General features: G+C 42.0%; 1 protein-coding gene across 1 annotated transcript; it reads right to left on the reverse strand.

Annotated features, from left to right (window-relative positions):
* Nucleotides 1-2,471: 2,471 nt before the first annotated feature.
* Nucleotides 2,472-10,565, reverse strand: LOC140478640 (extracellular calcium-sensing receptor-like). Its single transcript, XM_072571855.1, is given in 7 exon segments — nt 2,472-3,251; nt 3,431-3,582; nt 3,719-3,738; nt 3,740-3,807; nt 6,084-6,473; nt 7,418-7,709; nt 10,453-10,565. Coding segments are annotated over 7 exon segments (1,815 nt in total).
* Nucleotides 10,566-12,559: the final 1,994 nt, after the last annotated feature.

Consider the following 12,559-nt stretch of genomic DNA (forward strand, 5'->3'; position numbering starts at 1 on the left):
TGCATGAGTCTATTATCAAGGAAGAAATAGCAAGGCATCTCTACAGAAATTGTCCCATCGGACAGACACAGGATGGGTTCATGAAGGGCAGGTCATGCTTGACACATCTTTTGGTATTCTATGAAGACATTATGAGCAAGGTGGACAATAGGGACCCAGTGGATGTGGTGTACCTAGATTTCCAAAAGGCCTTTGACAAGGTGCCACACAAGAGGCTGCTGCGTAAGATATTGATGCATGGCATTGGGGGTCAAGTATTAGCATGGATAGAGGATTGGTTGACAAGCAGGCCGCAAAGAGTGGGGATAAATGAGTGCTATTCTGGCTGGGAAACAGTGACTAATGGTGTGTCTCAGGGATCGGTGTTGGGACCACAGTTATTTACAATTTGTACAGATGATTTGGAATTGGGACCATGTGTAGGGTGACACTAAGATGCAGATGACACTAAGATGAGTGGTAGGGCAAAGTATGCAGAAGACTGTGAAATGTTGCAGCGGAACATAGATACATTGAGTGAGTGGGCAAAGGTTTGGCAGATGTAATACAATGCAAATAAATGTGAAGTTATACATTTTGGTAGGAATAATATTAAAAGGGATGATTACTTGAATGGTAAAAAGTTGGAGCATGTTGCTATGCAGAGGAATCTGGGTGTCCTTGTGTCACAGAAGGTTGCTCTGCAGGTACAAGAAGTGACTAGGAAGGCAAATGGAATTTTGTCCTCCATTGCTAAAGGGATTGAGTTTAAAAGCATAGAGATTATGTCGCACCTGTGCAAGGTGCTGGTGAGGCCGCCCCTGGAGTATTGCGTACAATTTTGGTCTCCTAACTTGAGAAAGGATGTACTGGCACTGGAGGGGGTGCAGAGGAGGTTCACTAGGTTGACCCTGGAGTTGAGGGGATTTTCTTATGAGGACAGACTGAGTAGACTGGGATTATATGCATTAGAATTCAGAAGATTTAGGAGGAATCTTATAAAAACATATAAAATTATGAAGGGAATAGATAAGTTAGAAGTAGAGAGGATGTTTCCACTGGCAGGTAAAGCTAGGTCAAGAGGGCATAGCCTCAAGATTACAGGGAGCAGATTTAGGACTGAATTGAGAAGTAACTTCTTCACCAAGGGGGTTGTTAATCTATGGTATTCCTTGCCCAGAAAAGTCGTTTATGCTACTTCAGTAAATATTTTTAAAGCTGAGGTAGGTTTTTTTTGAAGAATAAAGGAATTAAGAGATAAGTGGGATCTGAGTCCACGTAACGATCTGCTATGAACTTATTAAATAGCAGAGCAGGCTCCAAGAGCCGGACGGCCTACTCCTGCTCCTAATTCTTATGTTCTTGAGTTCTTATGTTCTTTACAGGGGTTGTGACCGTCGGTGCAACGAGGATTTCGTTTCAGGCTAGTGCTGTAGAACTGGGATTGTGACATGATGGGGGAGTGGGTGGGGTGAGAGTGAGGATAATTACAGTTTTCATTTAGACTGTGGCGAAACTTTAAAATTATCTGTCAGAGAGGGCTATAGATCATTAACCATCAAGACATAGACTAATATATTTCCAGAAAATGAAGCATTCAGGTATATTTAGAAGTGCTCCATTGAAGTAGAAGATCTGACAGAACCTAATTACAGAAAATGGCGAAGCAGAGGCGACAAGTTAAATGGCCCACATTGTAACTATTTTCTCTGTTTTCAGGTTACAGTGCTATAGACAAGGAGAAGCTGAAATTGTTTATTAAAGGACCATAGTGAAGGTGATATAACGAAAATATTTCCTTTCTGGTCATTAAGACACTCCGCACCGCAAATGAAAAAAATACGACGTCAATTTTATATGGTTGTTTTAATGCCTTATATGTCGTTGCATGGATGCTGTTCCATTTTTAGGTATTTCTGACAAACCATTTATTATTACAAAGGCAAATATTGAAAATGCATCACAGGGTATCCAGCAGTATATTTCTCGGAGGTGAAGGGCGCTCGTTCATCGGTAATTCTTCTGACAGCAAAACGCCTTTGACGATAATACTCAGGTCAAAGCAATTTCCGAAAAAAAAAACAGAAGGAATGAACAACATTTAGGCAAGTAGAAAATTGCAAATCTGGAATGGCATATGGTGAATCTTGGATCACTTCTTCTAACACTTCAGGAATATTTAGAGTCCTAAGTTTTGGAAGATTCAAACCAATTATTCTTTTTTAACTTGCATCTCGTCACAATAATTAAAAGTGTACGTCTAAACTTTGTCAACAACGAACACTTACAAACATATCATTAATTGTACAACTTGATATTGAACGTAGGATTTTCCAGACGTTTTGTATTTTTTATACAGCGTACTTTAAACGGACCAATCTTATCAAAACAGAGTTCTAGAAAGAAAGAACTATTTGCGTGAACTGAAGTACCAAAATACTTCAATATGGTGTCACTTGACGTTCCCGAATTTACAAAACTCGTTCATGATGCTACGGTTGTTCATTTTTAGCTATCGTGTGTTTTTTGGTGTTCTTTTCTGGTTTTAACAAAATTATGTAACAATTTGAAGAAAACATACAGAACAACAATCCAAAGCTCGATGCTAAAATTGCAAATATCTCAACAGCCACCGTGTACTTTCCAGGGTTGCTCACATAAACTGGATTAAATGTCACCCAAACTGCAAAGAAGATGAGCATGCTCAAGGTTATGAGCTTCGCTTCATTGAACCTGTCCGGTAGCGTACGGGCCAATAGGGCTTGAATTAAACAAATGCAACCTAACAAGCCAATGTAACCAAACACACAGCCAAACGCAGTTGTGGAACCTACGTCACACTCGAGGATAATCCGAGCATTTTGATTTTGGATGTTTTTAGCTGGGAATGGGGGAGAGGTCACCAACCAGATCACACATATTATTACTTGAATCAATGCACAGATAAAAACAATTGACCTTTGTTGTTTGGGTCCGAACCATTTCATGACGTTACTGCCAGACAGAGTTGATTTAAATGCCATTAGGACTACCAGCGTTTTACTAAGAATACACGAAATACATAGAGCAAAACTAACTCCAAATACAGTGTGTCGCATCATATATGACCATGGTGATGGCTGTCCAATGAATGCAATGGAGCACAGAAAGCACAGTATCAATGAGATTAGCAGAAGGAAACTCAGTTCGGAATTGTTGGCCCTTACAATAGGAGTGTTTATGAAATGTAAGAATACAGCTGCAACAGCCCCACTCACCCATTGTACTCTATGCTACTTTCTCCCCACTCCCACCCTCCTCTAGCTTCAGACTCACTGCCTTTACTCCTGATGAAGGGCTTTTGCCCGAAACGTCGATTTCGAAGCTCCTTGGATGCTGCCTGATCTGCTGTGCTCTTCCAGCACCACTAATCCAGAATCTGGTTTCCAGCATCTGCAGTCATTGTTTTTACCTCTGTGATACAAGCTCCAAGCAGTGAAATCACCGTCAGCGTTAATCCCATGCTTTCGTGAAAGGAGAGGAATTCAACTTCTTTCGGAATGCACTGATTTCTTGGTTCATTGGACCAGTAATCTGTTGGGCATTTGATGCATTCTGTTGACCCTGTCGCGACACAAAATTTCAATAACAGCTCAAATGTATGTTTTTAGATTCAAGTCGAATATCATGGTCAATACAAGATATGTCTTGGCACATGTTCACTGCTGAAATTCTACCGCTTGTTCTCATTCTTGCCTACCTGTTTCGTTACTGATCTCCAGACTGGCCCTTACGAACAGCTTTTCTGGTACCTGCAAGACACCTACTGCTACACGTTGAGAGAGCGACCTGGGGAGACAGGAGCGATATTTTTAGCAACTCGGTCAGTTACCAGTTCGTGTGAAGAAAAGTCATTGGAGTACAAATATCTAGCATTTACTAACTGTGGAGTATTGTTTAGTTTTCAAAGATCGCTATAACATGACTTCTCCTCTGTTCGTACTAATTTAAATGTATGTTCCTCATTGTAGGTCTTGTTCCTAAGTAAGTCTGTGTACATTTAATGCTCCCATCCATTACACTTTGATATGAACATTGGGGGTTTATTTCCTTGCTCTTCTTTATTGTGATATTCCAGCCAGGCCTTTATCCTGTTGAAAAATGTAACAAATTATAGATGGATATGAATTAAATAAATCTATGCAAGGATTCCAACTTTAAATTTGACCCCGCTTAGATATTGGTTCTTATCATCTGGATGAACAGACAAAACATTTTTAGGAGTCCTGAAAACAATTTAAATTAACCTAGCTGCGAGGGACCAGAGTTGTGGATCGCACTCAATAAGGAAGTGAAGAGATTCACTCCCTGAGAGAACTAGATTACTTAATTTGGAAATTTACGATATCAGGCAAATTTATCCTGGAACCAGGTTGAATTTAATCTCTGAATTTCCCACAGAGAACAATCCAAAAATGCTCCACCAAAGGGTTAGTCATTAGAAGCTAGAGACATTGCATTGCCATTCTCTTTTTAATGAAATTACATGACTTCATATAATTGAAATAATACTTATTTGGATAAGCAATAAAAGAATAGCATGTTAATGAAACTAAAATGTGCAATTGTAAAATTGGAGTCGCATAAACATTAATGGAGAGGTGTCTTCGTTTGAAAAGAAAATTGGAATATTTAAATAATTAACTTAAGAAAGAAAAGACACTGCTCCACATGGTTTTGTTTCACAAAGGGGATGTGAGGATTGCTGGTTTAGCCAATAATTTATTGCCCGCCCTTCGTTGCCCTTGAGAAGGTGGTGGTGAACTCCATTTTTCAACTGCTGCAGTCCATTTTCTGTCCGTTGACTCACAATGCCCTGAGGAAGAAAATTGCAGGATATTGACCAGCGACACTTAAGGAGAGGTGATGTATTTCCAAGTCAGGATGGTGAGTGGCTTGGAGAGCGATCTTGCAAGGGATGGAATTCCCATATATCTACTGTCTTTGTCCTTTAAGATGGTGGTGGTCGTGGTTGCGAATGTGTTGGTATCGGAGTAACCAATTAATTATTTCAATAGAGTTCTATCAAAGATAGCCGTAAACAGAACGAGACATCGCCTATTGAGATACCAACTGCTGGGGAGATTTCGTGAATCAAGTGTTCAAAGACACCTATTCTTAGAGAAAGTGAGGACGGCAGATGCTGAAGATCAGAGTCGAATGCGGTGCTGGAAAAGCACAGCCAGTCAGGCAGCATCCGAGAAGGAGAGTCGACGTTCCGGGCATAAGCCCTTCATCAGGAATGCGTCTTGTGGGTCGGGGTGAGAGGGAAAGGTAGCTGGGAATGAGAAGAGTCTGCTTCAGGGCGTGGCTGAAGAGCTTCAGGGCAGAGAAGAAGACATGGGGGTGGGGGGCGGGGGGTGTGGTTTACAGTGAGAGAGAGATTCACTGAGATCCTTGTAGGCTGAACGGAGGCTCAAAGGCTGCACGGTGGCTCAGTGGTTAGCACTGCTGCCTAACAGCGCCAGGGATCCCGGTTGGATTCCAGCTTTGGCTGACTGCGCGGAGATTGCACATTCTCCCTACGTGGGCGTGGGTTTCCTCCCAGAATCCAAAGATGTGCAAGTCAGGTGAATTGGCCATGCTAAATTGCCCATTCTGCAGGTTATTAGTCAGAGGTACATATGGTAATGGGTCTGGGTGGGTTACTTTTCGGAAAGTCAATGTGGACTGGTTGGGCCAAATGGTCTGTTTCCACACTGTACGGATTCCAATTTTAAAAAGAGAATTTCTTCAAGGTAGGCATCCTTGGAAGAGGCTTTGTAATAAGATTAAAATCATCGAGGAGAACGTGAGGACTGCAGATGCTGGAGATCAGAGTCGAGAATGCGGTGCTGGAAAAGCACAGCAGGTCAGGCAGCATTCCAGGAGCAGGAGATTCGACATGACCACTTCATCATGAATGAGGCATGTGGGCCAGTAGGGCTGAGAGATAAATGGGAGTGGGGCTTCCCCCATTTATCTCTCAGCCCCATAGTCAACAAGCCTCATTCCTGATGAAGGGCTTATGCCCAAAATGTCGATCTTCCTTCTCCTCGGATGTTGCTTGACCTGCTGTGCTGTGCGATCAGCTGGATGTCGGTGATGTTCTGCATTCTGAGTTCATTTACCAACGACATGGTGCCACTCTCCCCACAGAATATGACCATGACCTTAGCAGAGGACGTTCTAATGGTCTTTGCAACTTGACGCATTCTTTTTCTTGTGCGCCCAGGTGAAAGGAATTCGATGTAGGTGATGCAGATTTCAAACTTCGCAGCCTCTTCAATGAACGATTTCATACCGAAGCGACCATAATCGTTGTCTTCAGCCACGGCTCCGATCCAGGTCCATTCAAAGTGGTGCATGAGTCGAACTAGAGCTTTCATTTGAACCGTATCACTAGGAATTGTTCTGAAGAATGTTGGGAATTCACCCTTATTACTGAGGCATGCGCACGATGCAAAGTAGCTGACCTGCGGGGAAACAGAACACTGACACATCTGAAATTGTGGCATCATCGCTGAGTCCACAACAGGGCTCACAGGAGATCTGAAGCAAAAACAGAAATTGCCGAAGAAACTCAGCTGGTCTGGCAGAGAGAGAGAAAAAAGGCAGAGTTAACATTTCGAGTCCAGCAACCACTTCTTCAGAACTCGGTTTTAGTCTGTTTTTGTTTCAGACTTCCAGCAACCGCGGTTCTGATGAAAGGTCACCGAGCCCGAAACATTAACCCTGATTTCTCTCCACAGATGCTGCCAAGCCTGCTGAGCTTTTCCAGCAATTTGTTTTTGTTCCGCAGTTCTTTGTTTTATTTTAATCACTTAAGATCCATTGGCTCTTGAAAACAACTATCTACATAAACTTCCAAATTTTCTGCATAGATCTGTAAACGTGCCTTTCTAATTGTGTATTTAATGCCGCTTTTGGAAGTCGCTCCTCAATTTGTTTCCAATCACCTTCTGGGAAGGTGTTTCCGGATAACAACAATCTCGATATTTCTCTTCATTTTCCATCCACTGCAACTACAACACTATTTGCACATATATACAGACAAGGCCGGCAATATTCTGCAGGCCAGGCAGCCACCGCAGGATGAGAGAGGCAGACAGAGTTGCCTTTTCAGCCCTATCTTTTCTGCCATTTTTGTTTTTATTTCAGACCTTCAACATCTGCAGCATTTTAATTTTGTAGAAGTAATTGTAAATTCATAGAATCCCTACAGTGCAGATGGGAACCAATCAGTCCATAGAGCATACACGGACCTTCCGAAAAGCCAGCCACCTTATCCTGGTGGCCCGGCATTGACCATGGCTAATCCACCCAGCCAGCGTATCCCTGGACACTCAGAGGTAATACCATGTGCGTGTTTTTGCTTGCTATTGTCAATTTTTATGGCAAATTAATTGATAGGTCTTACCAGGCCAATTGCAAAAGGAGCCACCAGTCGAGACAGTGCGATAGATTGTGAAGATGCACCATCTCCCACAATCACCGGCACTGATGGGACTCCAGCACACGTGGAGTTGGGTCTGCTTTCTCCTTTCTCCTTGAGTAAATTGAAAGCACCTTTCAAGGCTTCAGAAGGTGAGTCACAGCTGTCGAAAATCTCGTAGCCTAGAGTCATGTGTGGTAGCAACTCCGCGTTCCTGTTTATTTCTTCCACGGCGAACACCACGGTGAGGGCCCAACGAAGATCACTTTGGCTAAACCTGTCACACAGCTGAATTTACTTTGATTCCAGTTGGCAAAATTTCTTCTATCTTATTATTCATTGCAGAATTCGGTAAATCTTTTTGTAAAAGAAGACGTTCATAAAGATTACTGAGCAATGTGACAATGGATTTTCCTGAGAGCGAATGGAATCCAGTACATGGCAACATTTTGTTTCCCGAAATTCCGGGTTCGCGAATGTCAGCGCATGGATGCAAGATTAAGAATCAGAAATTTCGAACAAAAGAAAGGATCAAGCTCGCCACACTGAGAGTTGTGACTTTCGCTACCAGAATTGAAAGAACGGAAGAAAGTGGGTGCAGGAGGGCTAGACTACAAGGGCTGCTGAGGCTGTAAAAGGCTCTAGTCAGACCGCATGGGGAAAATTATGCACAGTTGTGGATTCTGTATCTAAGGAAGGATGTGCTGGAGTTAAGAGGGGATCCAGATTAGGTTTACGAGAACGGTTCCACGGATGACGGCCTTGGCTTAGGAAGAGTGGTTCAGATCTTTAGGTCTGTATTCGATGGAGTTTAGGAGGATGAGGGGATCTGATTGAAATTGACAGAATACCGAGAGGCGTGGGAGAGTGTGGGGTGGAGATGTTTCCACTAGTAGGAGAGACTAGGAACCGAGACCGCAACCTCAGAGTGAAGGGAGAACAACTTAGAACTGAGGTCAGGAGGAATTTCTTCAGTTCGAGGGGTGATAATGCTGTGGAACTCATTGCTGCACGGGCCGTGGAAGTCTAGTCATTAAGTGCATTCAAGACAGAGATAGATGGATTCCTGATTGGTAAGGGGATAATTGCTTACGGGGAAAAAAATCAAAGGAGAATTGGGTTGAGAAACATGACAGACATGTGGACTAGGCGCGATGGGTCAAATGGCTTAACTTTGCTCCTATGTATTTGGGTTTTACAGTCTCACCACATGACTCAACCATATAAGGGCTTAATAACGAAATGAGAGAAGAGAAGCAAAGAACAACAAAACAACATAGGACGTTGGAAACAGCGAACAGGCGGAGGCCATTCAGCCTTAATAGTGCTCCATCGTTTCGGGAAAATCATGGACAATCGGATTATGATCTCAACTCCAATTTTCTGAATGACATACCCAAACACTCCATCCCACGCAACTCCACCACAACCCCATACCGCATTCCCTCTCTGGATAGACCCTATATCTACTTGGCTTTTTAAAAAATGTCTTGAATAATATTAAAGAAATAGCCTCCCATACCGTCAATGAAAGAATTCCACAGACTTACAAAAGTCAGAGAGTTGAAAGTCTGCTCATCTCCATTGAAAAGAGACATTTTACTCTCAAATTATAGTTCCAAGTTTTAATGCCGCCCCACCCCAACCACCCCCCACCCCACAAGAGAATATAATGTGTCTTCTCACTACCTACCTATCAAGGCTCCGCAGAATCTCATATTATTCAATAGGATCAGCTCTCATTCTTCTAATCTCCAATGGATTTGAGTTCGAACTAAATGAGTTGTGAGCAGCTCCTTCAAATTGCTTCTAAACCATATTTTTTTCGGTTAAAGAGATCAAACAATACACACTGCTCTCGATGCAGTTTCAACAAATTCTGTGTCACCGCAATAAAAACACCCTCCAGTTATATTGCAATAAATACTAGCATTCGGCTTCTCTACGAAATTGCTTGCTGTTCCTGCATGTTAACGTTTAGTGATCCACAAAACGTTTTGTGAAAGTGCAGATTCAAAACACACGAATGGACAACAAGCAATCAAAAATATTAAACGATCTGTCATAGAAACATTAAATTATGTTTAACATCAATTCTATCCTAAACTGAAGCATTTTCAAAGATTATTAACACTGGTTACTGGTTGAGGGTTAGATTGGAATGAGCTATAATCCGGCGCGACTCTTAAATGTATTGGGAATAAACCGCCCAGGGTGACGTCCCCGTGCTGAAACATTCCAAGGTTGAACTTTTCTTGCCGCTGGCACGTATCGACGGCGGAGCCTACCATTAGCTTTGAAACCAGCATGAAAACGCTCCAAATGCAAGACAAGTATTAGAGAATCCTGAAGGTTTTCTCAGAAGTCACCAGAAATAAAGGGTTGATTCTAATCGTGGTTGCTCTGGTGCAAGCGGTCTGTTACACTGCGATATTTAACCGTTACAACCTACTCCTAGGAGATTCTAAACTCAAATCTCGTTCATGCTCATTCGTGTCTCTTGTTTTATCCAATGCCCGGGGCTGCTGTACTTTTTGCGTTTTAATTAGATTAGTTGTAGATACAGCAGAACTGTGACCATATTTGGGAGATATTTTGTGCAATGAGAAGTAAACGCTTAGATCAGTAGGAGCAGACTGTTCTTGTCAGTTGGGAAAGTGAGGTAAAAACAATGACTGCAGATGCTGGAAACCTAGATGCTGGAGTCTAGATTAGAGGGGTGCTGGAAAAGCACAGCTGGTCAGGCAGATCCAGGTCGAACCGCGAACAACTGAGTTCCATATTTAAAGCTACATTGAAGCTAGATGATTCGTAAACATGCAAAACTAGATCAGTAGCGCCCTTCAAAATGACTTCTTCCATGTTATTTGCACTGTCTGCAAAATGCCTCACGTGCTAGCTTTGCTGACAATGTTGTTATCATTGAACCGCACCGAGGAAGAGTTTATGGAAGTCCCGTGACATTACCTGCAGATTATAAAACACAGATGAAAGATCATCGATCTGAAAGGTCACCCCACCTTTGCCTCAGCAGAAGTTGCCAAACGTGATGAGTAGTCGCAGCCTTACCTACTCTTATTAGAATTTCTTGAAGTCGTTTGCTTTTTTCTACAGCGACATGGGGATCGACCATCGACTAATGGCGACAACAACAAATCACCCAGCAACTCCGAAATTCTATCATATTATGCACTTTTGTTTTCCAATCAAAGCACACTGTCTGGGAAGGGCATTGTTGATTCCTTAGTCATCAAGTGAAACGATTACTAGCGTCTCAAGTAAAGGAAAACTGAGAGCATGACAGATTTCTTCAACCCTGCGTCCCCAACACTATTCATTGTGTAACAGTTACTATTTTACACAGAGACAAGGCGAGTAAATCTTGATAGCAAGTAACATTTCATTCGATTCTTATTCTTTCACAGGGTGTAGGCATCGCTAGCCAGGCCAGAATTTGTTTTCATGCCTAATTGCCTTTGAGAATGTAATTGGCCTACCACGTGGAACCGCTCGTAAAGGCACATTAACAGAACTATTAGAAAGGGAGTTTCAGGACTTTGACTCTACGTGAGGGAATATATTTCCAAAAGTCAGGCTGGTGTGTGGCGTTTAGGCGAATTTGCAGACGATTGTGTTCCCATGCATTTATTGCTCTTGACGTTCTGGGTGGTAGATATCAAGGGTTTGAAATGTGTTGTGGAGGACACTTCGTGAAATACCACAATGTATCTTGCACATACTGCTATTGTGCATTGGAGGTGGAGGGAATGAATATTTCAGGGTGTAGACAGACTGTGATTCAAATGGGCTAATTTATCCAGAACTGGGAGCAACTGATCCATGTTGTTGATTTCTCAAAAATCCAAGCAAGAAGGCAGTAGTCGATCACAGTCCTGATTTCTGCCTTTTAGATGGTTGACAGACATTTGGACGTCAGAAGATGAATTGCGTGTTGAATTATTCCCAGCTCTGGCCTGTTATTCGCACCACAGTTTTTATAATGCTGGTTCAGTTCAATTTTTTTCAATAATAATCCGCACGAATGTGCTTAGTAGGGGATTCGCCTCTGAATGCCAAAGGGCTCTTTTTTGTTGTAAATTGTCATTGCCTGGTTTCTGTGTTGCAATAATGATAATTGTTACATATCAGCCCAAGCCTCAATGTTATTCAGGTCTTGCTTTTATGTTCACGTATTTGTTCGGATTCTGAACAGTACTAAATATTTCAGCAATCAACAACCTCACCACTTCTGCCCTCATTATAAAAGGATTATTTCTGAAGAACCAACTGACAATAGTTGTGTCCGGGTGAGTACCTTGAGGAAATCAACCAGTGATGTTTTGAGACTACTCCCCTATTTCATGAATGAATATAGTGATTAGTTTTGGACAGCACGTGCAATATCCTGACAAATAGAATATCGACAATATTTCTACCCTGTCATTCCACTCATTTGTAAACCAAGTCAACATGCTCCCTCAAAATCCATGAGGTCCAGCGTTAGCAAATGCTTTCTTGGGTGAAGATGATACAATTTTATTTTCTGTATTTTTGATCATTAAGTGAAATGGGAAAAGAACTGTTTTAAAAACTAAGGGCTGTTCAAGGATCGCTGCACTTGTCAAAAGCAAGTAACTGACACTCTTTATAAATAGTGTTTACACAGCTGCTTGTTCATGCAGTAGTGGAACTGTATGGTAGATGTACTGGAATAAAGTTTGAATTAACTAATTGAGATGCAACCAGCAGCTAGTAGCTGAGTGATAGCTGGACTAGTGAACAGTTGTCGATGACAAATGACTTTTGTCCATCAGCAACTGGATGACAGGAGAGGAAGGGTCACCAGACCCGAAACATTAACTCAGATTTGCTTCACAGATAATGCCAGACCTGCTGAGCCTTTCCAGCAATTTCTCTTTTTGTTTCTGAGTTACAGCAGTCACGGTTCTTTCTGTTTTTATTTAGCTGAACAGCTTACTTGTCTGACTATATGAAAGAAGTCATCAGACGTCTGCAAGGCCAAGAGTTCTATTTTCTCTCTGTAGTGAAAGAAAATACATTAAGCCTGAGGAAAGCCAGTTTATTTTTCCTTCAACTGTTGCTGTAAACTGTGGTTCTTAAAAAGTA

Source organism: Chiloscyllium punctatum, chromosome 6 (assembly GCF_047496795.1).
Source record: "Chiloscyllium punctatum isolate Juve2018m chromosome 6, sChiPun1.3, whole genome shotgun sequence".
Lineage (NCBI taxonomy): Eukaryota > Metazoa > Chordata > Chondrichthyes > Orectolobiformes > Hemiscylliidae > Chiloscyllium > Chiloscyllium punctatum.